We start from the raw sequence: 22,727 nt of genomic DNA on the forward strand, positions 1-22,727 counted from the left end.
TCGGTGTTGATAAGATTGGAGATATAGGACTGTTGGACTATTTGATCTCTGAGCCATTGAACTTCAGCCTGATACATTTTATGTGAAAGTGTAAATTTGATCCATTCTTCCAGCCTCTTTAATTCTCTTTAAGCGCTTCCTTAGAGAGGACCTTTCACACCATTTCTAAAAAAACAAAAAACAATAAACAAAAAAACAAAACCAAAAAATACCCCCCTAGTTGTAGTAAGTAAAACCTGTGGTTTTAGGAGAGTAATAGTGATAGTGATTTATGAGTTCATTATGAAGCAACTGACATTGAAAGTTGTTTTTTTCATTTGTTTATAGAATGTTAAAATTCTAATAATTGAAGGTGAAAAGGTGGTTAATAAATAAGTTTTGATTCATTTAGCCAGTAACTCCATTTTCATTGTCTTCCTACTAGCAAATATTGTATTATTAAATGTGAAAGATGAGGTCTTACTCTGTTTTGGGTTGAATTGAATAATGTTAATTTATTGTTTGATTTCCTACAGGTGACCTGGCACAGACGTTGATCTCAAGATGCCATTAGTGAAAAGAAACATCGATCCTAGGCACTTGTGCCACACAGCACTGCCTAGAGGCATTAAGAATGAACTAGAATGTGTAACCAATATTTCCTTGGCAAATATAATTAGACAATTAAGTAGCCTAAGTAAGTATTTTTATATCAGTGAAACACATTTCTTGCAAACCACAATGTTACACTTAAGAGTATAAATACTAAGAAGATGTTCTTATGATTAATTTGGGGGGATGTTTTGTGAGAAGAATACAATGTTGTCTTGAAAAATGTACCCATTTAAATTAATGAGTTTTAGAATCATTTTTTTTTCTGCGTGTTTCCTCTGGTAAAGAGAAATAAGGACAGTTTTAGGAACAGGATCACATGATGGACAAGAATTACTGAAATTATATTTAAAATATGATTTGATCTAGGAAAGATAATGCCAGGGTTGTACTTTTGCTTGCTTATTATCATTGTTGCTTTTTTAGAGGCTTCAACTATTCACTAGTATCTCTTTCTTTACATATATTTTATTAGCCTTAGGAAATATTTTTATATTATCAAATATCTAAAATTAAGAGGTGTGAGGTAGTCACTACGAGAATCAGTTAGTCGGGTGAGTTGTCTAAAGGACATTAGTAGTGTGACGTGCAGAACGCTGTGAAGATAGCAAGTGAGCTTGGCCTCTTACAGATGAAAGGCAGGAAGGTTGGCCCGAGAGTAAAGGCCAATGGGAGAGACAGGTATTGGAGGAGACAGGCAGTGTGCTCCCATGATAAGACTACAGGAGAGAATTGCTGAGTTAAGGAATTAAGTAAATCATTCGAAATTTAAAATCTAGAAAATTTAAAAAAGTAAATCCAATCTGTCTTTTGAAGTGATGGCTTAGATTTTTAATGAGACATTTATATTTCATTTTAAAGAAAGAACAAGATGTTCTTGGCCTTAAGTATATTCTCTAAGTGGTCCTAGATATATCTTAGCCTCACATGCATTGTCCTTACAGGCAAGATTGACTCTTTTCTTTTCCTTTTTTGTTCTTTCTTTTGAGTACCTAGCACAAGCTAAAGAGAGGTTGTTAATGTGTTTCAAGTGAGAACAGTTGGACATACACATACATAGCTAGAGCAACATAAAAATTACTTTTGAATGCTCTTGGTGAGAGCAATAAATTTCTACATTGCCTGTGAAATAGTTTTAAAAATAAAAGGATATTTATTTGAATTTAAGTATATTCCTTGCCTCTTTCGGTGGTTATTTTTTCAAGTTAGTTATTGTCAGTGAGTCACTAACATACTATATTATTTACCTGTTTTTTTCCTTGGGGAAGTCAGTATGGAATGTACTTTAGAGACAAATCAAAAGAAGAGTCCTAAGTATCATACTGATATATGATTAACCATATTTTTACAGATATTTGCTGACCTTTTTTGTGACATAGCACTAATTGAATCTAACATAACTTCATACAAAATTTGTATTACTACATGTACATGAGTATATAGGTTAATATTAAAATACATATTAATAGCATAGAAATGACAAAAATCTTAGTTAACATATTTCTTAAAGTGAATTTTGGATCTAATACAGGCATATTGTTTTAGGTGTATTCCCAATGTCAAATTTAGAACTAATATAATGATTAAGAGTGTTAATTTGCTGTACTAACCCATATTTTATATGACCTAAAGATGGAAACTTAAGGAATGTTCAGATCTGGTGTAATGCATGTAAGTGACATCTAACAGCAGGGACATGGTCATGTTGTAGCCAAACTCTGAAAATAGAAATACCTTGTAAAATATAGCTGGTGCTTCAGATTTGGAATCCGAGGCTATTGTAGACATTTTCTAAGCGGTTGGGTAGAGATTCAGAAACAAAAGAAACCCCATTAATACTGTAGCAAGGTGTAACAATAATTTACTGCACTGGAATTAAACTCTCTGGCAGCTTTCCCACTGACATAGTTGGGAATCCGGAATCAAACCTAAAAAGCCCCTAGCTAGCCAAAATAAACAAGCCCATGCACTAAAAACTATGTACATAAAATACTCAACTGATCCTTCTCTCAGAGTCTGTTTACTTTGATATTTCATACAGGTTTGATGATCTGATTTCCAAACATTTATGCTTCAGAACATTAGAAGATGGAGGCATTGAGGAGATAAAAATAGAAGCAGGTATTACCTAAGCCAGTCAAAAGTAGTAGTTTACAGCAAAGGAAGAAGTGACATAGGGAAAAAGCAATATAAAAACCGGAAAGAGGCCATTTCATGTAAAAGCAGATAATCTTATGCATTTCAAGGCTGCTTTCTCACTGAGAACATTTTGATTTCATAATCAACTCATTACTGAGTCCTCAAGAAAAGGTTAAATTATGTTTAATTTTGTATTTCTACTTAAGTCAGGGAAGCTTAAAATAGATTTTACATCAGTATTTATCCAAAGTAGTTAAAATAAGTAATGCATTAAATAATCTCTGAATTACTTAGTGAACTTGGCTATCCAAAATGGTTCTAGGTAATTGAAATGTTGACTTTGGTGCTATCATTAGCACCAAAAGTGTTAAGAGAGCACCAAAATAAAGGTCAATTGCAAGGGACATCCTCCTGTCTTCTTCCTCACAAAAATATTTTTCCTAGTAGAACACAGTTCTGTTTTCTACTAGATAAAAACTGAAAACATAGAATTCACTTTCTATAAATTTATTCTGTTCTACCAAAATTCTTTCCCATTTTATTGTTGTCTTATTTAATGATCATTGAGACTCTAACTACCTGAGGGATCTTTACCATTCTCTCTTCCCAAGGCCACCCTTCTGTTGAATACAGTCAGTTCATGCTGCCGAGATGAGCTGATAGAGCCTAAATTTGACAGATAGATAGCAAGGTAGGAGGGAGGATAAATAGATTGGCCTGATAACACTAATTAGAAACATAGATAATAGACAACACTGAACACTTTGCTGTGTGATAAAGCTATGTGGTTCTTGTCTGAAAAGAGTATATACCCCATTTGAATTGAAGAGTCAAGTATGATTAATACTGAAATCATTCTGAATAGTGTGAGCATGTATATAATTAAAATCATGAGTTTTAGATTACAGGAACTGAGAAAAGATGAAAAACAAGGTGAAGCCATTACAAGAGGCTTGCTGAACGAAATGTGAATTGAATTGGACCTTTAAGAAACAAAAGAAATTTAGAAAATGGAGAGGAAATAAGAAGGAAGGCATTTTTATCTTGCAAGAAGAATAGCCAAATGAATAGAGTAAAAAATAAATACATAGTGGGGATTAAAGGGACAGATGGTATTGGATAAATATGGCAGACCCTGATTTTGGAAAACATAGAATGTTAGCTGAGAGGATTTTGATTTAGATTTTTAACATCATAGATGGTAAGACAGTAAGGAGACCAAGTAGGTTTTTGAAGGGTAATAAATAAGTACAGTATTTCTAATAATTCAAATTCAGATACATGCCCAATCTGTTTTACATTACAAGCTTTATTCCCTTTACCTCGAAGAGAAAGAGGAGGTAGATTTGGAAAGGAAGAAGGGATATGAAAAGAGAACAGATGGGATGTTTATTTTATCCACTGAAGTACTTTAGTAGTTAAACCTCTAGTGAGGGGGAACGTAGACTCTTTTAAAAAATTTTTCGAGAAACTCTCTCCAGAAAAATGCAAATACATTTAAAAACCTGTGTATAATTTTCTGTTGGTTTACAGCTTATAAATTAAGGAACCCTGTGTTAAACAAAGCTCTTTAAAGGACAGAATTGTCTCTTCTATCTCCGTGTTCCTAACATTTGTATCCTTAACATTAGATGAATAAATGAATGACCTTATACCTGCCTTTTTTTACCTTGGGACTTGGGGTGCTTTCCTTATCTGCTGAAGGAGCTGTGTCTCTGGAAGTGTCTCCGACACCACCCCACACTCAAAAGTTAGGGGCTTTTTTCTCTATGTTCTGTGGCTTTTACCTTATATTATAGTAAGGGATGCCCCTTGCTACCCTGTATGTGGAATTCTGCGAGGTTCTTTGCTCACTGTCTCCTTTTCTTATAAATTCTTTTTGAAGCAGATATTTTTATCCCTATTTTACAGGTGAGGAAATTGATACCAAGGCCTCAAAGTAAATGGAATAAAAATTTGGACTTATTTATTAAATTGCTTTTCATATTTGTTTAGATGTCTCTTTCTCCCTCTGTTCAAAACTCATCAATGGCAGAGACCTTGTTCAATCATTTTTATATACCCAGGGTCTGGTACAATGTCTGGTACATATAAGACCCTTTCAGTCAATTTGGTTTAAAGATATATGTGAGTAAATGAATATATACAAAATAATTCTTTTTTATTATATTATTGTAGACATTAAAGTTCTTAGTTTATTATCGAGACTTTAAAGTTTTGATTTTTTTTCTTAAACATTATAGAATCTTCTAGGACAGGAATTTTGTGTTTTACTTTTTGGTGCCTTCAGAAGGTCATACATCTGCCTGGCACAGGGCGAGCCCTCATTAAATGCTTGTTGATTTAACAGGTAATGTATTGGCATACCTTGGAAAAGTGCAATATTACTCAAATATAAACTAGTGAGATTAATGAATTCATTTAATAAATATTTATTATCTCTGTCTCAGGAACTGTCTCAATAGAACTTACTGTTGAACTAGATTTAACCTACACAGTATCCTTGGGTCTAAAATGTCTTAATTTAGGAAGACTATCAATTTTTTTTATTCAAAGGTGCACATAATAATGACTCACCTTTATATCATGATAGGTTGCCTAAACTTCTCCCTGGCTTATTTACTAGATAGAAATTTCTCTTTTTTTTTTCTCCTTTTATAATGGGATTATTTTTGCTTATTCTTTTCAGTAAGAGAAATGTATATGACTAGAGAAAATACAGTGATTTTAGATTTATGATGCTTTTTTGAGAAAATAGAACAAGAAGATATTTTATCTCATAAATTTTCAGAATCTGTGTTTTGGGTCTATCTGAGACTGGTCTTCAGTTGGGTTTATGAAGACTCTTAGATTCTGCCATTTGGCCTGAAAATCAGTTCTATTATAGAGTTTATTTATGAATGCTGATTTAAAAGAGGTATTATTTGTATATACTTTAACACCATAATGTTCTCTAACCTCAGCAACAGGGCAGGTATGGATAAAGCAGATGATTTCCATTTTAGGCACAAGACACCTACGAAGTGGCAGATATCTATTTAAAATCAGATATCCCAGGGTTTATGTTGTGTTCCCACTCTGTCTCAATTGGTCACTTTAGGGTTTAAAGTATAAACTACTTCCAAATAAATGCCAAATTTCAAGACAGCACTTTTAAAATGTCAAATTGTTTGGTATTTATCTCTGGTCACATTAAATTTTATGGCATTTTCATTTTTGTCTAGGTAAATACGCTGAAGATATTTTTGGAGAATTGTTCAATGAAGCACATAGTTTTTCCTTCAGAGTTAACTCATTACAAGAACGTGTGGACCGTTTATCTGTTAGTGTTACACAGCTTGACCCTAAAGAGGAAGAATGTAAGTTTATTCATATTATATTTTCTTTCTCATGTACCCTAGGTTTGGTGAGATGAGCATTTAATTTAAGAACAGTATTAAACACGAGTTTATTACAAGTCTTTTTTACCCTTGGCCTTTGATGTATATATGTTGCAATAAATTATGGGGTACATTAGAGAAGGACTCAGAATCTAAAAGCTGAACTGCTTAATTTGTTACCATTTTGGGGATGTTGGAAAGAAGACATTTTCAAAGTTACTTATATAACTATAACCTAGATTTTTAAACTCAGAGTTCACATGAAATAACATGAATATGATACAAAATTACAGAGTGTAGTACCAGTATTGTTGTTTTCTAAATTACTATTAAATAATTTAAGTAATGGTGGGAACTATGGATATAATTTAGAAACTGTGTAAAAAATGATCTTTTAAACAAAGACCTATATAATTATATTTAATTACATTTACAAATACTGTGTTGACTTACTGTGTTACATAAAACTGTTTAAATATCAGATGTCATGTTGGCAGCTGGAAGGGCTTTTAGCACGGCGGCATGTTAATAAGACAAATGGTAAATGAGAGCAGTTGAAGATGTAAAAGTGCTTATTAATGGGGCACCTGGGTGGCACAGTTGGTTAAGCATCCGACTCTTGGTTTTGGCTCAGGTCATTGTCTCAGGGTCCTGTGATCGAGTCTAGTGTTGAGCTCCATGCTTCGTGCAGAGTCTGCTTAGAGTTTCTCTCTCTTCCTCCCTCCACCCCTCCCCCTGCTCTCTCTCACTCAAATAAATCTTTTTTTTTTTTAACTGCTTATTACTTTATACATTCTTTACATCCTTGACTAAGAAAGGTTGGGGAGATTAAACACTAGTTTCCATCCTGGTTATATACTTACAGTAAATAAGTGGGGTGGGGGAGTGGCAAGAATTGATCCATTTTGATTATAGAAAAGGGGCCATATCTGACAGGAGCCAGAGAACAGTGTGTGGTGTTAGGGCTAAAAGGATCAGCCTCGGTGGCAGACAGATTGGGGCTTTCTCTTCTGGCTCCATTGCTTATTAACCATTTTGCCTTGGGCCAGTTTTATCATGTTTCCTAGCCTTGGTTTTCTTATGTTTAAATGGAGTAATAATTTCTCTTCTCGTTGAATTGTTGCAAAAATTAAGTGAAATAAACATTAGTGAGAACATCAAGCACATATAGTCTGTTCTCATTAAATACCTCTTGTATCACTCTTTAGCGATAGTGAGAAAAAATTTTTTTTCCTTCTCTGAATTTTATTTGGTGTTTTTGAGTGTGTTACAAATCATGTAGCAGTGGAGTTGCTGGAAGGACAGTTGTGGTGTAGCCATCCAGAGCCACATTGCTCCAGCCAGTCCATAGATCCAGACTCAGCTCACGCTGAGTGAATTTTACTTGTGAAGATGATAGAGATACTGTTTTAGGGAGAAGAATTAATTTAAGAATTGTGTAGTACTGGCCTTGCTATGGTATTTACCTACATACTTAAACCCATATTAAATATTTAAGAAATCACCTACTTTCTTAACATCAGAAAATCATTCTAAGAATTAAGAATGTACAAATCTGGTTCATTTATTTTAACATGCTGCATAGTCCAAAAAAAATGAGTAAATGAAGTTATTTTAGATTATCATGTATGTGATGGAGCTCTGCTAGTTACTAGAGATACTGATGTAGGAGACAGGGTCAGTCTTCAAGAGCTTATAGCTATATAGAGATCCTTAGAGTATAAGATAAGTAATAAGTGAAATAGATAATGATATAGATTGCCTGGCACTTGAAAATATTTTCTTTATGGTAAACTTTGTTTTAAGTTTAAAGCGTATGTATAATATTTATAGTCTAGATAGCATAGACGTCAACAGTATGTTTAGCCAAGAGTGCCACTGAGGACTAAGTAATTCAGTGTTGTTGGTGTAAGCTAAATAAAAGTAAGAAGGGGAAATGGGAAAAAAGATTATTTTAAAAAAGAAAGAAGAAAAATGTGGGTTAGTGGGGGCTAGGGATGGCAAGTAGGAAAAAGATGTTTGATGAGAAATGTAGATGATGCTTCAGGCTATCATTAGAGCCTTTTGAGCCTTAGAAATCACAGGGGCCTTCAAACTTACCTAGTTGGAGCAACGCTGTGATATAATGGTAGAGCATTTAAAATGTGCTTCCTGATTCATAAGCCTCTACAGTCACAACTTCCTGAGCTGTGCTAACTCTTAAATACGGTATATGAATTTCTGTACTATGTTAAATCCACTTAGAAAAAGAAATAAAATAGATTTTTGATTTTTCTTTTAGTATCTTTGCAAGATATAACAATGAGGAAAGCTTTCCGAAGTTCCACAATTCAAGATCAGCAGCTCTTTGACCGCAAGACTTTGCCTATTCCGTTACAGGAGACGTATGATGTTTGCGAACAGCCTCCACCTCTCAATATACTCACTCCTTACAGGTCAGTGGGGTAATAAATGTGAAGGCTGGCTATTTAGCTCAGACTTTCCATCCAGATCAGTAGCACTCCACCCTTAAACGCTGAATCCCCGAACATTTTTTTATGTCACTGAGCGTTTCACCAACACATAGAACCCTCCTCATCTACCACCTTTAGAAAACTTTTGCTTTATACACTAGGTGGGTTCCCAAGGTTCTGGCATACAAAAGACAAAACTTACTCAAGGAAGTTGTTTTGAAAGTATTATTAATCAAAGCCAGTGGCAAACTTATTAATACGAAGGGGCAAAGAGTTACTATCTTTTTAATGTAATAGCTGGTCAGGTGAAAAATTAAAAATGAAGAGCTCAAAATTCCACCACACTAACAAAATGTAGAAATATCATTTTTGCTTGCTTATGCCTACTCTTGATCTATATGCATTAAGTTTTTACAAAATGCATGTGCAGTATCTTTTAAAGATCTTTTGTGCCATTTAAAATAAAATCTGGAATTCATCAGGCTTTCTTAGGGGGTACTTTCACATAATTTGTTCAATTGGTAATATACATAACACATTTCCTGCATAAAATGGTATTCAGATATTTATCTGAAACTGTTTTGTCAGTATGCAAGTCATTGGCTAAAAATAACTGTTGCTACTAGAATAAGTTGTAAAGGATATTTTTGGGGTTTGGTGAGATAATAAGCAAATTAGAGTAATTGGCAGAAACCTGTGTAATTTCTCTATTCTAATGATATTATTGTTTTTTCAGGCTTTTATCTTTGGCAGAACCTTTTGTAACTATTGGAATTTCCCAAAGGACTTTTAGAAAAGTTGGTATTCAGCACAAGTTAGGGATGAAAATCGTCCAGCTGTTCTTCAGATTAGTAACACCAACTCTGAAAAACACCTGGTTTTCCATTTTCCTTAAGTTTTTTTGTCTGATTCATAAGAAATATTTTATTGATGCAGCATTCTAATTTATTTTGTCAGTTTTTTTACGCACGCTTTATTTCATTAATGTAAGAAAAGCATTTTAGTAAAATTATTCTGATTGCCTCTGTAAGTCTTACTGGTATATGTTTTAATTGATATTTTTACATTTCAGAGATGATGGTAAAGAAGGTTTGAAGTTTTATACCAACCCTTCGTATTTCTTTGATCTATGGAAAGAAAAGATGTTGCAAGATACAGAGGATAAGAGGAAGGAAAAGAGGAAACAGAAGGTATTACAAGAGATTCAAAAAATTAAAGTTAGTTTTCGTGTATTTGTGTTTTGTTGCATGCAGGGAACTTGATTAGGCTTGTATGTTGACAGTTTTATACTGTAGTCTTTATAACCACACAGGAAGATCACAGTCTAATGGGGGAACAGATGAACAATCAGTATTATAATGTGGTATAAGTGCCATACCAGAGGTATGCATGGAGGGTTTAGGTAGCACAAAATGGCACCTGTTTTAGCCAAAGGACAGGGTTGGTAAACACTTCCAACAAAGCTTATAATACTGTAGAACAAATAGGAATTAAGTGGACCAGGGAAGAGAAGGGCATTCTGGTAAGAAGGGACAAAGGAATATTGTGCAGATGTTGGCAAAGTAGATTAAGCTATATTTTCTTACCACAGATCATATCCTAAATGTTTTGGAAAGATTATATTCTCACTAAATTCCTATTATCTGTCTGGTATGTTGCTATTTTCTACTTTGTAATAAAATGTTCTTGGATCTGCTTTATTATATGTTGATAATAACTGGAATAAAGAAGGAAGCAAAATTGGGATTTAGGCAGAATTATGAAGGAGGCAAAATCTGTTTCTTTTCATCCGTGTTTCTCCTGTAGCTATCTCTCCTCTCCTCCCTTTTCTCCATAATGCCTTCGTGTTACTATTTTCTGTACTAGACAGTATCCCAGCATTCTAGCCAGAGTTTACAGACTGGTGACTGGCAGCTCAGATTATGCCTGCAGTCAGTGTTTTGTTTGACAAACACAGTGGTTTTAAAATTCTTGAAGTGGAAAGCCTTGAATGGACATGCCTGTTTTTTCATTGCAATCCCCATCTTACACCTGATTTTCTTCATTCATGTATGTGATCTGCTTCGCCCCTTTGGGCATTTGACTTTGTTACACCAACTCTTGACCTCTCTCTGCTTTCTCCCACAATTTGAATCATTCTGTGTTTTATTTTTTGAATACCCTGTTTCTGTTGAGTGACACATTGTTATGGGTTAATTGAATAATTTTACTGGCTAGCTAATTGGTCACTTTCCAGATTACATAGCCTTAATAAATTTTAAGATTTTGGTTTAGAGTTAGTGCCATTACTGGTAGAAATTTCACTCATTATAGCAAAAACTAATAGATTTGGGAGGAGAGTTGGTGAATCTTTTTTCATCTGAAAGGACTTTGTGACCTCAAATTTTATTATTTAGGCATACTATTTTTTTAATTAATTATTTTATTAACATATAATGTAACATTTGCCTCAGGGGTACAGGTCTGAATCGTCAGGCTTACACGCTTCACAGCACTCACCATAGCACATACCCTCCCCAATGTCCATAACCCAACTACCCTCTCCATAACCCCCTCCCTCCAGCAACCCTCAGTTTGTTTTGTGAGATTGAGTCTCTTATGGTTTGTCTCCCTCCTGATCCCATCTTTTTAGGCATACTGTTTTTATCTGGTAAATTTTATCAGTTAAAATTAGAGGTTAAAGAAACGTGACCAGAAACTAGGATTGCAAGCAAGCTAGCTAAGATTTAATTCTGAATGTACAGATGAACTGTCTCTGTGTTACTTTAACTATATTATGATGGCATTGTCTTTTTCAGTATTAATGTTAGAATTTTATTTTGATTGTTAATAACATCTTTTTAAAAACTTAGTACTTCAGCATTTGGCTTTGTTTCAATACATCTGTTATAGCAGAAAAATCTAGATCGTCCTCATGAACCAGAAAAAGTGCCAAGAGCACCTCATGACAGGCGGAGAGAATGGCAGAAACTGGCCCAAGGTCCAGAGCTGGCTGAAGATGATGCTAATCTCTTACATAAGCATATTGAAGTTGCTAATGGCCCAGCCTCTCATTTTGAAACAAGGTTTCTTTTCTTTTGTTTGTTTTTTAACAAAATTAATGATAAAATACTGGCTTTGTTTCTGATATCTATGCCTCTAAGTCTTAGGTCCTGAATTGTTGAACCAGCAGACCCTTCTTCAGCTATAGAAATAATTTTGAAACCCTGACTTTTGTGAGCCTACTAAAGTCTGGTCTTGGGCAGTCATTTTCATACCTGGATTTTAGTTTTATCATCTATAGAAAGAGGTGGTTGGAATAGATGATCTTTAAGGTTGTTTAAGCTTTCATATGAAGTCTCAGTCTCTCTCTCAATTTTTCAGGCAGAGTCTGCTAGAATTTCATAATAGAGGAATGGGGTCTGGGATTTTTTTGAAATATTACTGTTTCACTACATATAAAATAGGAGCTAAGAAAGGGTAATATTTTGTTCCTTTTCTTTCTCCTGACTCCCTTTCTGTGCCACATCTCCCACCTCAGTCACATCAGGACTTTAAAACAGAATTACTCATCCCCTTTTGTGGAACTATAGAATAGGTCTTTTTCCTTTCTCAGTCACCGTGGCCCCATCTCAGTAACATGCTACCCTAACTACACATTATACTAGCATATCTCTGTAAAGGAATTTGTTAACTTTAGTTGAATGAGTATAGTCATTATTATATATATATTGTAGGTATTTTTGAATTGAAAAGAGTTTCAAGTTTTCTTAGGAATAATACGTGTAAATTATTAGGCTAGTATCTTTGCCAAGTTTAGAAGTAACGTACATGTAAGATACTATTAATATATGCATTGAAAGAAAAAGGCCTAAAGAATTGAGATTTATTTGAAAAAGCAATCTATAGATAAACACTTTTTCTTCTACTGTTAAGTAATTATGGTATTACCTTACCCAGTAGTGTTAAGTTCAGTACAGTTAATCCTTGAACAACGAGGGAGTTAGGGACACCAATTCCTTGTGCAGTCAGAAATCCACATGTGACTTTTGACTCCCCAAAAGTTTCAGTACTGATAGCCTCCTGTTGACCAGGAGCCTTACTGAGAACATAAATAGTCATCTAACACGTATTTTGTATGTTATGTGTATTATGTACTGTACTTTTATAATACAGTAAGCCACAGAAAAAAATGTTAAGAAAATTATAAAGAGAGGTGCCTGGGTGGCCCAGTTCTTAAGTGTCTGCCTTCAGCTTGGGTCGTGATCCCAGGGACCTGGGATCAAGCCCCACATTGGGCTCCCAGCTCTGCAAGAAGCCTGCTTCTCCCTTTCCCACTCCCCCTGCTTGTTTTCCCTCTCTTGCTGTGTCTTTCTTTGTCAAATAAATAAATAAAATCTTTTTAAAAAAAAGAAAATCATAAAGAAAATACATCAACAGTGCTGTACTATAAAAAAAAAAAAACCCTCATATAAGTGGGTATGCTCAGTTCAAACCTGTGTTCATATAGCCACTTGTGTTTTCTAAATCACTTTGTGTACATTCATCCCTAGCATGCACTACAATCAGTAAATATTTATAAGTCTAAAGTTCTGCTTAAATCTGATCTTAAGCTTTGTTGCTTTGTTACTCAGTTATTTTCTGAGTACCCTGCCACCTTTGAAAACACCAAAAAGACAAAACAATATAGTTTGCTATCTCTGTGGTATCATGGAGGCCTTTCTCACTAATACAGACATTTAGAAGTCATTTAAGTTTGAGAGAGCAACAAGATATCCTGATGGTGGAAAATTCCAGTTTTCATATTCTGGCTTTTTGTCACTGACATCATATTTTGAAGGAAAAAAATGAAATAGAGGCAGATAGCTTTGAACACAATTTGCTGAAAGCTAATTACTTTCTTGCTTATAAGATTCTCTATGTAATACTTTCTATCCTTGTGAATTGAATTAGTATTATAATATAGTAAAATAACTGCAAGGAAAGGTTACATTGTGAGCAGCATTCTTTGTTTTAAAAGCAGTAATAAATTTCTGAAGTTTCTTAGTAGTGGTTAAAATATTAGCAATCAAAGGATACATGTTAAATATCTCCTGTAGAACACTGTACTCCACCTGTAATTCAAGAAAAACACACTGATACTGTATTTTTTTTTTTAGACCTCAGACATACGTGGACCATATGGATGGATCTTACTCACTTTCTGCCTTGCCATTTAGTCAGATGAGTGAGCTTCTGACTAGAGCTGAGGAAAGGGTCTTAGTCAGACCACACGAACCTCCTCCACCTCCACCGATGCATGGAGCAGGGGATGCCAAACCCATCCCCACCTGTATCAGGTACGCTGGGGTGGGCAGGTGATACTTGTTCTCAGGGGCTGGTAACCTTTTTCTTGAAAGGATCAGTTAGTATTTTAGGCTTTGTGGGCATAAGTTCTCTGTCACAGCTACTCAGCTCTGCCGTTGGTGACTGCACATAAATAAATGCCTGTTTGTGTTTCAATGAAACCTTACTTGTAAAAACAGCAGTTCAGGTTTGACTGTGGAACGTCATCTGCCAGCCTCTGATAAAAGCTGACGTGTTCTCGGGGAAAATTTAGTGAATGAGAATTTACTTTAAAGGTTAAAGTGTGTTTTATTTTATTATAGCTTTATTATCAAGCCCATAATGTGCAGTATATTAATAAAAATGAAAAATTTTTGGAGTGTGGTAAGGGACTAAGAAATGGGAACCAAAGAATGTGATTCTAAGTGTTAATTTGATATTATGGGGAATACTCTGAGAATTTGAGAGAAAAGAAGCAATAGTCTTTCAGTAAAGTGATTTTGAAGTTTAATTTTATCCATTGTTATCCAACTTATAAAATTTTTAATAGGTAAATAGAGACCAGCTTTATAATTTTCAGTTGAAAAAAATCAGTCTTCTATCACTGAGTCATTTATTTGCTGTTCCATCCTCAGGAAGGAAGAGAGCCATAAATTTCCTTTTGTGGCTTATAATTAGTTGTTATTGATTTAACTGAAATGGCATATGATGAGTCTTAATAGCTTCAGTATCAATGCAGGATTATAATGGCCACAAGTATTGCTGCAAATAATGTCCTATGATAAATGTTGAGTCATTATAAAGACTCCTATCACAGCATAAAATTAAATATTTTATTTATCAAAGTAAGCATAAAATGCTTGAGTGCATATGACAGGTGCATGAAGGATGAGACCGTTTAGAATATTACAAATGAAAGCACCACCTCTTAATTTTCTTGTTGGTGTTTTCCCTTCATCCAAAATACTGAAGAATTTTTAATTTCTTTAGGAACATGTCAATGCGTCTGCCCTGATATAATTACTGGTCGTCCTATCTTTCCTGTGGTTAGTTCTTTCTCTTTTAATAACTTGCTAGGATTTCTTTTTCATTTCAGTTCTGCTACAGGTTTGATAGAAAATCGCCCTCAGTCACCAGCTACAGGCAGGACACCTGTGTTTGTGAGCCCCACCCCCCCACCTCCTCCACCACCTCTTCCATCTGCCTTGTCAACTTCTTCATTAAGAGCTTCAATGACTTCAACTCCTCCCCCGCCAGTACCTCCCCCACCACCACCTCCAGCCACTGCTTTGCAAGCTCCAGCAGTACCTCCACCTCCAGCTCCTCTCCAGATTGCCCCTGGAGTCCTCCACCCAGCTCCTCCTCCAATCGCACCTCCTCTAGTACAGCCCTCTCCACCAGTAGCTAGAGCTGCCCCAGTATGCGAGACTGTACCAGTTCATCCACTCCCGCAAGGTGAAGTCCAGGGGCTGCCTCCACCCCCACCACCGCCTCCTCTGCCTCCACCTGGCATTCGACCATCATCACCTGTCACAGTCGCAGCTCTTACTCATCCTCCCTCTGGGCTACATCCAGCTCCATCTACTGCCCCAGGTCCCCATGTTCCATTAATGCCTCCATCTCCTCCATCACAAGTTATACCTGCTTCTGAGCCAAAGCGTCATCCATCAACTCTACCTGTCATCAGTGACGCCAGGAGTGTACTTCTGGAAGCAATACGAAAAGGTAATTTCCTTGTGGCCTTTAAAAGCATTGCTATGGTATCATTAGAATCTTCCTAAATATTTGACAGAATAATGTTTTCCTCACTTAAAAAATTTTTAAGTATCTTTGCACTCATGGTTCTTAGAAAGGAAAGCTGTGTTCAACGTGTATTTTAAATCATTTTCCAGAAAACAAATCACATTTAATTATTTTATTTTCATACTTTAGTAGGGATTCTTAAAATGTTCATTAAATAATGAGAAGTTGAAAGTGTCAGACTTACAAGTTATAGAAAATTTAGTTAAAACCCTTTATATTATGTTTAATGTGTATATTAACTCCTTTAAAAACGGTGTTTTCTTCAGTATTAAGGGTGTCCATTTGGTGTATCAGTGACACTTGATCTACCAGATGCCTTTATAGGATTAAATTTCCTCCCTTAGTAACAAAGGAAAGGCCTCTCATACTCATTCATTGATTCAGCCTGCTTTTCCTAGGCAACTACTATAAGCCAGGCACCAGCAGCAGAGAATGAATAATACTGCCTTTCCCTCAAGCACTGGAGAGAATAAAGTCCAGAAGATACACTCAACAACATTTATTTGACCACCGGTTGTTTTGGGGGGAGGTGCTGAGTAGGGAGGCACAGTAGACCATCATGGCTGAATAAGCTGTAGATATTCACTGGGATAGCTGCTAAGTTTGACCAGTTAGTTTTACAGATAATGAAAGAATTAATTGACCAAATTAATACGATTCTAAATATGATCCCTTCAAATTCTTTTTAATAGATCTTGCTTTCCATTTTCCAGTTAGTATTTCTCACATGTATTTGATTTAACTCCAGAAAGATTAATAATATGTAGTAATGTAGTATATGGTATTTTGGCTTACAATGAATGCTTTGGTTTTTCTGTATCAGGTATTCAGCTACGCAAAGTAGAAGAGCAGCGTGAACAGGAAGCTAAACACGAACGCATTGAAAATGACGTTGCCACCATCCTGTCTCGCCGTATTGCTGTGGAATATAGTGATTCAGAAGATGATTCAGAATTTGATGAAGTAGATTGGTTGGAGTAAGAAAAATTCATTGATAAATATTACAAAACTGAATGCAAATGTCCTTTGTGGTGCTTGTTCTCTGAAAATGTTTGGTCATTCCAGTGTTTTGCTTTCTTTTCCTTATGATAAATAACCTTTTCCTCCATAATTTTTGATTTCTAAGAAAAATATTAGCATACATTTCAAACTAAATGTTTTACAGTGGCTTATCTTTTTTTATTTTTCCCTGAAAAGATAATTTGGTCAAATAAACCACTAAGTATTAAGCATGGACAGCTGTTGTTAGAGTAGCAGATTCAGTTTTTTGATATATCTTAATTGTGCACTTTGTGAATTTTAATTTAAAGAAAGCAACTGAGATTGAAATCTTGAGGGCAGCTGTATCTATTAATGAGCCTTATTCCATTTCCTGATGTTTTAAAAGAAGAAACACTGCCTTGATTATATGAATACACTCAGAAAGTATGTTTAGCTAGTAGTATTGAATTCTCTTAAAGGAATGCTTGAATTTTTTTTAATTATTGTTTTACTGTTTTTAAATACTTGCCTTATTTGAATGTTTAGCAGTACCCCCTTCCCACTTATATATTGTGTGGTACGATTTTGCTTGCCTATAAGAGTTTAAAAAATTTCCATGTGAAATACTCTGACATAAACATACATGTAACTTACATTAACTGTTAAGAATAACAGTCTGATTTAATAAATGGTTCATTTTAAAGGTTCATGGGTGTTGCTCTTTGAATAAAACTATTTCTGATAATTTATCAAATATATATAAAGTAGGATTTTAATACATCCATAGTAAGCAAAAAACTTTAAAATCACTTAAACTGTGTAATTTCATCTTAATTATACAGATTCATGTTGTCTAGTATGTAAGGTAGCTTTTATATCATTTTTTCAAAATCAGTATTTTTCAACTCCTTAGGCTCTTAAATTAAAATCTCAATTTGCTGTCTAATTTCAACACACTATGACTTGACACCCTAACAACATTCTTGAAATTATATTTTGCAGTGATAGTCTTGTTAATGTTTACCCAATCCAGATTTAAGGCTGGAGGGAAAGCAGTGTTAATATTAGATTGTTTAATGTGAAGTTCTCCAGTTGGACTGTAAAAGTATCTGCAGTCCTCATCCTTTTACAGTACAATCTCTAGCTCCTCCCATCAAGACATATGGGTTCTTTTCCCACCCACCTTGGATCTGATTGTTGCTGAGACCTGTTCTGGCCAACAGCATTGTCTCAGGTTAAGCTCAGGATACCCTGCTAGAAGATCAGAAACCTCATACAGAGGGCTGTGCCAGGTGAGACCATCTTACACCAGCCAAGCACAAGCTCACCCGCTGGCCTGCTATAAACTGATGAGCAAGGCTAGCTAAGATTAGGCCAGCTCAGAAGAATTGTTCAACTGACCTATACATTTATGAGCAAAAATTAATGCCTATTGTCTTACACCTGAGTCTTGAGATGGATTATTTCACACAGCATTCGTCCACAATAATAGAGAGCTGATAGATGAGGTCATTGGTTACTTGATAATTTGGGGATTATTTAGGTAAATAACTAATGACCTGTACTCTGTGGAGTAACAATGAGGAACTAAGTGGCAAACTATCATGGCAATAGTTTGGACATAAAAAAAAATTTCCTTATAGCTCTGATTAACAAAAGATGTGCTTTGTTCTTTTGGGTAACTTTGCCTAGAACAGGAGATTAGATAGTGAAGGCACCTGTGTGGCTCAGTCAGGTAAGTGTCTGACTCTTAGTTTCGGCTCAGGTCATGATCTCCGGTTCAGGCTCTGTGCTGAGCGTGGAGCCTGCTTAAGATTCTCGCTCTGCCCCTCCACCCGCCTGCTCACATGCACATATGTGTGCACTCTCTCTCGCTCTCTCTCTCTCTAAAAAAAAAAAAAAAGAAAGAAAAACTTAGATAGTGATTTGAGGTTTCTTTCAACTTTACAAAAGTATGTCAAATTCAACTCAAGAAAATATGACACAATTTAAAAGTTTATCTTCCTAAGTGTGTAGAAGGCAATGGCAGTATGTAGTTTTTATAAAGCTCAGTTGTGGCCAGTAACCAAAATGCAACGGTACTGGCATTGGAGTAGTTAAAGGTAATAATAAAGGAAATAGTGGAAATTTCTTAATAATAGAAGTGGATCTGTTTTAAAGCCTGGCAGTACATATCCTAAATAGCTCTTGAGATGATTTTGTTTTTCAGAACATTTCTGAAAGATAAGAAAGTGCCAGTAGAAAGCAAAATAACCTTTCAGTCTAGATAATTCAGCTTAATTTGGTGAGAGAATTTTAGAACAGTCATTCAGTGGTCAATTTTAATACCTAAGAAGAATGAAAGTTACTGGACGATTATTGTCTTCTTATGAATTAGCTCGCTATTTGTGGAGCCTAGAGGCAGAAAAAATGAATTGTCTATCATGGAGGAATAATTAGCTTCACTTTTTTGGTCAAAATTCTTACCCGTTTACCTCCGTATTGCCAAATTCAACAAATACTTTTTAGTCCTTAAGTTATTTGACCTTTAGTCTGTGACTTTTAGTCTTTAAAAAATACATACAGAATATATTCTGTGTATATTTTTCATTTTCACTCCACTGTTCCTTGAAGCTATCTCTGGCTTTTTTGTGTGTGATGCTGAAGGGGAACTTCACAATCCTGGTAAGATGAAAGAGGAGGGGAATATTTAGATACAGTGGAGTTTAGGATGATATTCAGTCATTACAGAGGGAGAGTGTGTCTAACTTTTCCTAAGGAATATTTGTAAGCTCCGTATTTTTAACTAATCTTAAGCTAGAACCACTGCTTTCCATTTATTTAGGCAGATGAGATGACTTCTGAAGCATTTTCGTGTTATAAATACTTATTAAAAGACAATTAAGGAAAATGTTCATTTGGATTGTGTTCTGTAAATTATGAAATACTTTTATTTCCACTTTCAGAAAGCCCTACCCTTCCTTCAACATCCATCTCACATCCCATATTCTCATGAAGTCTTCAGATCACCAACTGGAGTTAATATGTATTCCTTTTCAATTTCTCTAGTTCTTTTATTATAAGCTTTCTTCAAGTATACTTAAATGCCATTTTGCATTACAGTTATTACCTATTTGAGCTTGCAAATAGGTTACTCACAAGAGAGCAGGGGCCTCATCTTAAATAGGCAACTCATAATTATCTCTTGTAAACAGATTCAGAAATACCTTTGTTTCTTCTGTCCACTAGAGCTCTTAAAATCATATCTTCCTAGGCACTGCTCTTATGTGGAAAAATTTCCTCCACTAATCTCAGTAACACAGTTGAACCTAAACCAGTCCTAACTTCATCAAAACCATGAGTGTGTGTAATTTAAGAAATAGAAAGCATAAGATTGACTCTTCTGGCCAAAAGTTAAAAGTTACTAATATTAGTGAAGTCTTTTCTTAAGGCAGAGACCAAAATTGATAGTGTTTTTTATTTAATGGGAATACCATGAATTACTTTCAAAAGCTCTAACTTTGCCCTTAGTAAACATACTACTGCTCTTTATTTTTTCATTTTCACTCTACTGCATTTACCTTGACTCCAGCTTTTTTTTTTTTATTAACATATAATGTATTATTTATTTCAGGGGTACAGGTCTGTGAATCATCATCAGTCTTACACAATTCACAGCACTCACTGTAGCGCATACCCTCCCCAATTTCCATCACCCAACCCCAGCTATTTTAAAAACTACCTCCCAGAAAATACTGAAGTAGGTATAAAACAAATTACTTAAAGCTCCTAAATAGCTTAAGAAATTCCTTTTTGGAATTCATGATCTATGTAGTGCCTACATAGTAAAAAAATGTAAATTAACCAATGCAGGATATTAATCATGCAGTATCAGAATTTGAAGATGGCTTTGCTCCATTGAAATAATGAAAATGAAATATCAAAGTATGATATTTCTAAGTTGTATCTTTTAACTTTAATAAGCTAATCATCTTACTAAAGCCAAACAATGCATAGGAGACCCTTATAATACAAAGAATAAGTCTTTTTCCTCCCTTTATTCATTGCTGTATGAAGAACAAATTTATTTATCATTCTCCATGACTTGGCTGTAGAATGCATCAGTAATCTCTTGCCTTTCAAGCCTGACAGCCAGGCTCTGAATAAAGATGAATACCAGCCCTGAATGAACATTTCAGGCACTTTTTTTTTTTTTTTTTTTAGAAGACGAGTTATCAATACCTTTTTCTCATTATTGTAAGGCCAGCTGCTCTGACTTTTTTTCCTTTAGACAAAAAATTTAAACCACTGACCACGTATTGAAGTCCTCTTTCTCAGGATATTTATAGTTTCTCCTTTTTCTTACTATAGGTAAATTTGCTTAGTGGTAATGATTTTGAATATTTTATAGTATCTGTATAAATATGTTCCTTATGTTTATGTGTGTGTTATACTCAAAGACTTCTTAATAAATTTCTTATTTATCCATCCTGCCTTTAGGCTAGCCTTTTCAGTGCTACTCTTTTGATATAGGACAGTGATGTCTCCAGGGGTAATAAAATTTCCCATCCATCTTTTTGGCCTGGAAACAACATAAAAGACATAAGAACCAGCAAATCACAATCTATCTTCTATTGTAATAGCTTCCACTATAACTTAAAAGTATCTGTTTTATTCTTACCTTTGAAATCCATGAAGTGTTGCACTTCAAACTTTAAAGGAAATCTATAGGAACTGTATCTAGACCATTCCAAATGAAGGAGCACATCTCCTATCATTAATGCTTTATTTTTATTTTTTTAAATTTTATATTTATGATATTTCTTTTCACTTGTTTAATAGACATTTTTGATGCCTAGAGTTACTTTGCTGGGTATTGGCGCCACAGCAGTGAATAGACAGAGCCCTACTTTCTGAGCATACAGATAAATTAACAAAGAACAATGAGTGTTATGTTAGGGGAACACATAGCACAGAGACCAAACCTAGTCTAGGAAGTCCAGAAAGGCCTCCCAAAGGAAATGACATTTAAATAATGAGGTAGACCTAGGCAGATAAATATTAGAAATATATAATAAATATATTATAAATAAATAAGGTGAGGGTGAACAGTCTACCAGGCAAAAGAAATAGGTATATGAATGTCTGGGAATGCTTAATGCAAAGCATGCATGGATGGAGTAGTAAAACTAGAAATAAATGAGAAAGGTAAGCCAGGGCAAATCATGAGAGGGTTAGGAGCCATGTTAAGGAGTTCGCATTTATTTCGTGGACAGTAAAATTGAAGAAGTGACCTATCAGAAGAGCATATTGGGAAGATCATTGGCAGCTGCAATGTGGTAAATAAATTAGAGACTAGTAAGCTTGGAGGTCAAGAGTTCAGTCAGGCTTTGTAAGAGATGACAGACAATATTTAGGGATAGTGGTGAGAGAGGAGATCTATGATGAGATAGATTCAAGAGAAATTCAGGATGTGGAATACACTGGATTTGGTAATTAGAGAGGAGTTGAGGATAACTTCGGAGTCCTGGTTTATAGGCCATTAGAGATGAGCAGTTTGGGACATAAGGTAGGGAAAGGATCCACCTACATGGTTGGAGGGAAGAATTAGTCTTGGATTTGTAAAGGGAAAGCTCTTTGCAGGAAGGAAAGGATAGATGGGTAAGCCGTTAGATTTAAAGGTCTGGTCCCAAAAAGTTGAGAAAGTTTCCTTCTAATGGGATGTTTCCTGTTTGAAGTAGATGGCAGTGCTGCGGAGGGTGACTGGGGAGATGTGAAGAATGTCCGCAGTTTTAAGAAAAGTCCTTTAAAATGACTTTTAATGAAATAGTCATTATGATAAATGGGAGAGCTTTCCAGGGAAATAGGAAATTGTCAGACCATATTGAAAACATTGTTGAGATTGGTGCATGAATTTATAGAGGCTCCAGGCTATAAAAGGAAGTTGCCAGAAGGAAACCATTGGATTCTTCCAGCTTCGGGTTTTGATTGTACTGTGAGATGGAAGGACCAACTCTAGGAAAGACTGACTGATCTCCTTGCTATCTGAACCCCATGATTAGGCTCCCATGTTGGAGTTCTGCTCTATTTTTCCATA

The 22,727-nt window shown here is 35.1% G+C and overlaps 1 protein-coding gene across 5 annotated transcripts in view; it reads left to right on the forward strand.

The window, feature by feature from the left end:
- WASF1 (WASP family member 1) overlaps positions 1–16,877 on the forward strand; it is a 60,123-nt gene extending 43,246 nt beyond the window's left edge. For 4 of the 5 annotated variants that reach the window (XM_032338815.1, XM_032338814.1, XM_032338813.1 and 1 more), the window contains 8 exons: positions 516–676; positions 5,955–6,089; positions 8,392–8,545; positions 9,636–9,753; positions 11,456–11,628; positions 13,702–13,881; positions 14,964–15,592; positions 16,494–16,877. In XM_032338815.1, coding sequence (XP_032194706.1) covers positions 544–676; positions 5,955–6,089; positions 8,392–8,545; positions 9,636–9,753; positions 11,456–11,628; positions 13,702–13,881; positions 14,964–15,592; positions 16,494–16,651 — 1,680 coding nt within the window. In that variant the 5' untranslated portion in view covers positions 516–543 and the 3' untranslated portion in view covers positions 16,652–16,877. The remainder of the gene's footprint in view (positions 1–515; positions 677–5,954; positions 6,090–8,391; positions 8,546–9,635; positions 9,754–11,455; positions 11,629–13,701; positions 13,882–14,963; positions 15,593–16,493) is intronic. The other variant, XM_032338818.1, reaches the window with a different exon arrangement.
- Positions 16,878–22,727: the final 5,850 nt, after the last annotated feature.

The sequence above is a fragment of the Mustela erminea genome, chromosome 4, assembly GCF_009829155.1.
Source record: "Mustela erminea isolate mMusErm1 chromosome 4, mMusErm1.Pri, whole genome shotgun sequence".
Classification (NCBI taxonomy): Eukaryota; Metazoa; Chordata; class Mammalia; order Carnivora; family Mustelidae; genus Mustela; species Mustela erminea.